At 34.1% G+C, this 8,623-nt stretch overlaps 1 protein-coding gene across 1 annotated transcript; it reads left to right on the top strand.

Annotated features, from left to right (window-relative positions):
• Positions 1 to 7,026: 7,026 nt before the first annotated feature.
• LOC141718747 (uncharacterized) lies at positions 7,027 to 7,725 on the top strand. Its single transcript, XM_074521129.1, has 2 exons — positions 7,027 to 7,254; positions 7,360 to 7,725. Exons 1-2 carry the CDS (start codon positions 7,027 to 7,029, stop codon positions 7,723 to 7,725), a joined length of 594 nt encoding a protein of 197 aa, XP_074377230.1.
• Positions 7,726 to 8,623: the final 898 nt, after the last annotated feature.

The following is an 8,623-nucleotide window of genomic DNA, read 5'->3' as shown; positions in this document are numbered from 1 at the left end:
AATGAACATGGTTTTAAGATATCTTCTCAACTCAGTAATATCATCAGTATGAAAGGCATAAGTAGTTTGAGGTACCTTTAAGTCAGCAGTATCAGAACTGCTATCAGCATTTTCCATCAAGGCATAGTTTTCCTCATCATCAGAATCTGAAGCATCTGACCAGCTTTTCTTCTTTGTGACAAGAGCCTTGCCTTTGTCACTCTTCCCTTTTCAGCAATCAGGAGATATGTGGCCTTTCTCACCACAGTTGTAGCATTTAACATTTGAGTAATCTCCTCTATCAGACTTTCCTCCTTTGCCTTCAGATTTTCTGAAACCTTTCTTATCAGAACTTATACCTTTCCTGGAAAACTTCTTTCCTCTCCTGAATTTCCTGTATGCAATCTTTGTGATTCCTTTCACCGTAAGAGCACACAGCTTCATCATCTCTTCATCAGGGTCCATCTCAGGTATACTTTCAGTTTCTGAGTCATCATCACTATCAGAACTTGATGACTCAGTATCAGACTTTGTGATGAGAGCCTTTCCCTTGCCTTTCCTTGAGGCAGCAACTTTGGGACTTTCCTGCTCAGCCACAAAAGCAACTGTCCTTGACTTTCTTCCATTCCTCTTGCTTCTTTGTTCCATCTCAAGTTCACGAGTCTTGAGCATCCCATAAATTTCATCAAGAGTTGTTTCATCAAGATTATAGTTATCTCTTATTATTGTGGCCTTCAAATCCCATCTTTTAGGAAGAGCTAACAGGAATTTAAGATTTGAATCTTCAATATCATACTCTTTGTCAACTAGTGACAAATCATTCAAGAGTTTAACAAATCTATCATATAAATTAGTTAATGACTCATCAGGCTTTGAGTCAAAGTGCTCATACTCTTGAGTGAGTATTGTCTTCTTGTTCTTCTTGATTGAATCAGTTCCCTGACACCTTATTTCCAAAGCATCCCATATCTCTTTTGCAGTCTTGCATTGAATTACCCTGTTTGACATGACATTATCAATGGCACTATACAGCAAGTATCTTACCTTTGCATCCTTTGCAATCGATGAGATATCTTCAGCAGTGTAATCACTTTTCTCCTTTGATACAGACTTTGTTGGCTGACCTACAACTTCCGCAGAGAGTTTGGTTGGCATATGTGGTCCTTCATTAATCATGTCGAGATATTCTGGATCTGTAGCTTCCACAAACATAGCCATCTTCACTTTCCATATGGAATACTCAGAAGGTCTTAACATGGGAACTCTTATAGTCTCATATCGACTATGGGTTATGGTTTTTGGAGGTTCTTCAGTTTTGGTGGGCTTGGTTGGAGTTTCTTCTTCAGACAAGATTGTTTTTGGATCTTAAACTATATGCGTGTTAACAGATTGCTCTGATACCACTTGTTAGGTCACACACACTATATAAGGGGGTTGAATTCAATGTTTACTACAATCAAATCGAATATAAGAACTCAAGTAACAGAACACAGATTTTATCCACCATAATAAACTCTGTTACAATATGGAACTGTTCTCTCTCATGATGGAATTTACGGATGAGAGGAAGCGTGAAATAACAATTTATTCCGTAAAAACCATATACCGCCCATATAGAAAAACGTATAAAAGGAAAAACTGAGAAATCGAAACCATACCTCGTGAATCGAAGCTTTATAAAATTGGAGTGCTAGCAGTTGCTCCTCAGTGTGTGAAGCACTCTACCGGTATCCACCAAGAACGATCCTCTTCGATGAACCTTTTATAAAACCGAGCTTTTATAAAATGGAGTTTTTGGGAGAGAGAGAGAGAGGAAGAAGATGGAGGCTAGGGTTTTCACAAAACCAAAATTATGTGAATAGAATGAGCCATCTCATTCTATTTATAGGGCTCTCCTAGGGTTTTATAATATATCTTTATATATATTAACCCCCACATTTTATCTTTATAAAATGCTTTAATAATAATTAAAACTATTTTAATCATTATTTCTTTTTCTTAACTATTTAGAAAATAATTCTCTCTCTCATTATTTCATCAAAGAAAATATTCTTTTATGGTGTGACCCTGTAGGTTCAATATTATGCCGGTAGTAGAAATAAATAATAATAAACTTTTATTAATTATTTACATGAATACTAAAATTCACTAAATATAATTAACTGATTAATTATATTTATTCTACATCGTGAGTGATGCTTCTCAACATATCGCGACTATCCGGATAATATGAATTCACTGCTTAGAATATCAAGAACCTGTCAGTGACTAGTTACCGTACAATGAATTCCTTCTACCCTTATAATATCCCGAATGAATAAAAGGCATGGATCTCGTGTCAGGCCTATCAAATTTAATCATATGATTTCTTATTCATAATGCAAAGTTCATATTAATGCAAATTAGAAACTCCTTTCTAATTTCATACACTCTGGCCAGAGATTCCAGAGCTCGCATACTAAGAATAACATAGGATATTCTCTTCCTATACTGGAAGGGGTAGATCCTCTATTGACGTTAACTATCTCTATACACAAATCCCTATGCCCAGAATAGACCTAATGGATGTCCTTGAGACTAAGGACTAAACAAAAGCACAGTTCATTATATATAAGACACCTTTAACGATCTCAAGTCTAAGGACACTTGTACAACTATCACTCAGTGAATAACTATTGACACGTGAGAAATCTCCATTAGTTGTTCAACTTATCGAGTCATGTTCAGTGAACTTATTCCCTAATAAGCACCTACATACCAGCTATAGTGTCACCACACAAATGCCTATGAGAACAGACATCCTCCTGAAGGGAGCAAGCATAGTATGTACCAATCTTTGTGGATCCACTAATATCCGATTAGTTATCATATGATCAGGAACTGTTTTAAGTCCAGAGTTGTCGTCTTCTAGATCTCACAATTATAATCTCATTATAATTCTAGAAGCTTTACTCTAAACTATGGAACATCTTATTTAATACACTTTAAATACATAAAGTCCATAAAATATAACAAGTCTTTTATTAATTCAAATGAAATCAAATAGGAATACAAGAAAGTTCTTCCTAACTCATCATACATGATTGGATTTAGGACAAACACTTTCATCTCAGTGATGAACAAATTATCACGAGAGCTGCTAGGGTTACAATGAATAATAACTTCGATTATGATAACACACTTTTTTGTGTAAACCCTATGCCTGTGTTTATATACTACACAGTTACAAGATAATGTTCTAATTGATATGGAATATAATTCTCCTTCCTAAAATATATCAACTAGTTATCTTTTCTTCCAAGTATTCTATTCTTCATAGAATTCCTTCTTCATGCATATTTCTTTCTGTCTTATTCTCGATCTTCTTTCCTTTCAATCAGCCGCCTGCCTTATCTGAAAGTCATCTTAAGTCCTGATATTATCTCCTGATAAATATCTTCTGATAACTTAAGTTCTGATAACTTAAGTTCTGATATCTTAAGTTTTGTCTTCAGTATAAGTGTTGATTTCCAGTTAAGTACTGATTTGTCTTGTTAAGTAAGATCTGAAAACTAGAGACAAATCATATTAGACATGACATCACAAATATATCTAACAGACCGAGCGAATGCGTAAGCGAATAAATAAATGTATCAAACCAAGTTAACCATTCAAGCTAACTAGAGTAAGAAACTAACCATGGTTAATAACCAAATAGTAACCTAGCTAATTGAACATGATGACCTAGTTAGTGAATAGTAGTGGAATAGTGACCAAGGTACTAAGCTAGTATTATTGCTTGGAAATTAGGATGGCTAGCAAGATTGTGATAGATTTCATTGTACTAGGTGATATATACAAGATCATATAACAAATCTTTCACAAGAATCATCCAAGTAGCCAACACAAAAACCCTCTCTTCTCTCCCTTGAAGCTCCCATTCAGCAATATCAAAAAGAAACAAGAAATCAATTTCAAAAATCCAAATTCTAGCCATGGAAAAATTCTACAATTAAGTTCTAAGCTTCCTACATCCTAAACTAAAGTAAGATAAATTTTTGAGAGCATTTTATTAAGGTTTTATTGGTGAAAACAATTCAAGAAAGTGATGATGAATGGTGATGAATAGTAACTCTTCTTGGTTTCTTGATTTTTATGGCATGATCTAGTTCCTTAAACTCAACCAAGCATCCCCAAGACTCCACCATCAAGAAGAACACATCACAAGCTTTTGAGAAAGGTATAAATCCTTGACCAAACTTTGTTTAAGGTTTAAGTTTCAAGAAACTGTGAGATCATAGTTATAAACCTAGTTTTAGTAGTTGTTTTGCTATTTTCTTGATGTTTAGTTAGTTAGTATTAAGGTTGATTTTTGTTGCCTCAAGAACATGATGTTCTTAAGAGGAGTTAGTGTTGAGATGATGATATGGTGGTTTTTGATGGTTGAATAATGATTTAGAGCGTAAACGAAACTCAGATCTTAATCGTAACATCGTTAAAATGAACAAAACACAACATAAGTTTTCTGCAAAAGTTACTGAAGGTATAAACTGTAGTTTCTTGAAAACTAAGACTTGATTATGATAGAAAATGTTATGAGGATATTTTAGGCGCTTGAATCTCTTAATTTTGATTTACTATCAAACATTATGACCGTTTTAGTAAAAGTGATTTACGCGATAAAACTACTACGAATTACGAACTTTGGAAATAGAAATGATCGACTTAAGAATATTAAAAAATCATGGAATTTGAAAAGAGAGTAGGAAATAGAGTTTATTAACTACCATAAATATTTCAAGTGAAAATATATATTTCTCAATTTTATAAAAATGTCGGAGCTGAGACCGCGCGAATAGAAATTCTTAGGAATCACGAGTGGAGTCGAGGGTCGAAACGTAAAAGGCCTTAAGGGACATAAGGGATTTAGAAAAGAAAGAAAATATGATGATTACTTGTACTTAGTGGAATAATAAGAGTAAAATGAGTTGCGTGGACGATTAATGAAGTATCGCGTATGTACAAGAAGCTATAAATACGAACGGGATCTAATGAACCAAAATTATTTATAAATATAGATTTTCGAGTGGACCCTAGAGCACCCTCCACTTCAAAGTACCCAGGCAAGTTTACGAACCCAACTCCATATATTGATGTGTTGTGAAAAGTTGTTTTACTATCCTTCGTACAAATGCCATATTTTCCATGATAGTAGCATTTTGAGTTTTACGCTTCAATAGCGATTGTGACGATGTATATATATATAGTAGAATATTTTAGCGCTACAATAGGCGTGGTGTATAAATTATAAGACCGAGAGTCGGTCGGAGTTATAAAACAAAAACTCGGGAACCATCCCGGTGATGTTTTGGACGATCAAAAGTTCATGTTTATTTTATTCCAAGGGACTCGATGTCCACTTGCGAAGTATTTAACACCTCGAATTTATTTAAAACGATTTCCAAAAAATCATATTCCCTCAACTATATTTAATTACTCGAACAATAAATATTGTTTCAATTATTCATTTAATATAGGAGAAGTATTCTCCAACGATTAATTATTTCAACTCGATTATTTATAATTATTAAAGACTACTTTAATTATTTAAATATAAATTAGTTGAGGAATATTATTTCAAACTTTTAAAATATAATTATTTGAGGTTTAATTATTTAATAATTATTATTTAATAATTATTATTTAATTATTAAATATTTATCAAATGATTTAATATGATTTTAAAAATCATAAAATCTATTTCAAAATACTTTTGGAGTTTCAGAAAGTCATTCTAATACTTTCGGATCGTCAAAGAATATTATCTCGACATACTTTAAATATTTTGACTATAGTTTCAAAAGAAACTCCCCTTTATTTATTTATCTGTTGACAACGGTCGACTCACATTATCTTAGTACTTCCTCCGAAAATTCTCGGAAGTACATATATATACATACATATCAATGTGCACCTATAAACAAGCAATATGCTTTGGGAACAAAATGAGTTCCAAATATATGATGGGATTCTTACAAGGACAGGAAGGGGTAGACTCCAGTACTTCGTGGACTGGGGGGACTACCAATTTACTACCGCATGAGAAGGTACCTTATATACTGATGAACATGTGGAGTATGGACGCAAAATCGTATCTTGAGAGGGATAGACACGAAGTGTGTACTTGAGAGGGATAGACACAGAAAAGGCCCGAATGTGGCCAGGGTGATAACCGATAACAAAGGGAATCGTCCTTCCACATGTAAATAATAATAAATATTTACCTTTATATGACTAATCATCGTATCTCGGGGGCTCCGGTGAATGTCCTATTCTTCCGATCGGAATTGAGATGCAATACCGTAACCCAAGCCTAGTGCTGGGTGCGGGGTTTACCATTAAGGTATTTGCAGACTAATAAGTCAATAAAAAAATTATTTTGAAAGAAGGTGTGTATCACCGAGAAGTACTATTTCTAAACAAACATATTGATAGTATATGGAATTAGTCATAACTTTCTCATATAGTCTTTTCATACTGTACATTATTATGCTGAGCATTATAGCTCAAACTTATTTTCTTAAATTGACATAACAAAACATTGAATCAAGGCGCCTATCATGAAACTCATGGCCAGGAAACGGGTAGGAAACGGCCAGCTATTTCGTAGGATGTTTGGTGTTGTACCTCAGGTAGATCGAATAAGATGGATTGGTTTTCAGTTTTTTTAGTCCGACTTATTTACAAGTATGACTTATGTAAGATAATAACTAAGAAATGTATATGTGGCCACCGGTTTAACCTTACATAAAGGTTACTCCCATGGTAAGACTTAATCACTTTTGGAATTGTAATAATTATCACTTTGTGGATTGATACACTTTAGTAATGCATTGTTCGTTTCCAAGACAATGACCTGTAAGTGTGTGTGTTGATAAGTGTGGGATCATAAAGGTGTGAGTATTTATATATTGTTGTACGAGATAAGTGTTAAACAGGATTTGAGTTGACGTGGCCTCCTAGATCTCTGACCCCGGTTTTTGGGCGCTACAGGCATGAACATTCAATATGACAATGAAAGATGCAATTTACAATGCGGATTTGGTAGCAGATACGCTTGCTATAAATTCAGTAGAAGCTAAAATGTTAATGGATTCCGGAGCTACCAGATTATTTATCTCTGAAAATTTTGTTGATAAATTAAGGTGTGTTACGTATCCTTTGGAAGCTAGTTTGATTATTGAAGTAGCGAATCAGGAGAGAGTTACTATCAATAAGATTTGTCCCAATTACGATGTTGTCATAGAAGGTCGATATTTTTCTGTTGACTTAATACCTTTTAAGTTAGGATAATTCGACGTTATACTCGAAATGGATTAGTTAGCAAACCATGATGTGCAGATTGAATGTATAAATAAGAAGGTGAAGTTGAACTCCAAAGATGGTACTAAGGTGATATTCAAAGGAAATAAGCAAGATAGGATGTTTTTTACGGCCACTCAGATGAAAAGATTATTACGACAAGGATGCGAAGCTTATTTGGCTAATGTAAAATACTTTAAGACTGAACCCCGTAAGATTGAAGATATTCATATGGTTAAGGAATTCCCGGACATATTTCACGATGAATTACCTGGACTACCTCTAGATCGAGAGATTGAATTCACTATAGATTTGGCTCCAGAGACGGAACCAGTTTCGAAAGCTCCTTATCGTATGGCGCTTGTTGAGATGAAAAGCGACACAACTGCAAGAATTGTTGGATAAAGGAGTTATTCGACCAAGTGTATCCCTATGGGTTACATTTGTGCTGTTCGTAAAGAAGAAAGATGGAAGTATGAGATAATATATCGATTATCGCGAACTCAATAAGTTGACTATCAAGAATAAGTACCCTTTATCACGAATTGATGATTTGTTTGATCAGTTGAAAGGAGCTACATGTTTCTCGAAGATCGACTTAAGATCTGGATACCATCAATTAAAGATTAAGGCTGAGGATATACCCAAAATGACATTTCGAACAAGGTATGGACATTACGAGTTCTTAGTAATGGCTTTGGATTGACGAATGTGCCTGCTGCTTTCATGGATCTTATGAATAGAGTATTTAATAAATAATTGGATAAGTTTGTATTTATGTTTATCGACGATATCCAGATATACTCCAAGTTAGAAGAGGAACATGTGAAACATTTGAGGATTGCTTTGGAAACCTTGAGGAAAGAAAAATTATACGCAATGTTTTCAAAATATGAATTTTGGTTAAAAGAAGTTCAGTTTCTTGGGCATGTAGTTAGTAGTGAAGGCATCAAAGTGGATCCCACCAAGATTGAGGCTGTGATGAATTGGGAAAGACCTAATACTCTAACGGAAGTAAGAAGTTTTCTAGGATTGGTTGGTTACTATCGACGATTTGTGTGAGATTTCTCTAAAATAGCTATTCCATTGACTAAGTTGGCAAGGATAAAAATAAGAAATTTGTTTGGATGGATAAGTGTGAAGAAAGTTTTTAGAAACTAAAAAATGGTTGGTTTCTGCACCAGTATTGTTCTATCCGACGAAAAAGGTGAGTTTATAATCTATATCGATGCCTCTCATAAAAGGATTTGGTTGCGTTTTGATGCAACATGGAAAAGTAATATCATATTCTTCTCATAACTTA

The sequence above is a fragment of the Apium graveolens genome, chromosome 4 (genome assembly GCF_009905375.1).
Source record: "Apium graveolens cultivar Ventura chromosome 4, ASM990537v1, whole genome shotgun sequence".
Taxonomy (NCBI): Eukaryota; Viridiplantae; Streptophyta; class Magnoliopsida; order Apiales; family Apiaceae; genus Apium; species Apium graveolens.
The sequence above is the reverse complement of the archived record's forward strand: the minus strand, read 5'-3'. Positions and strand labels throughout refer to the sequence as shown.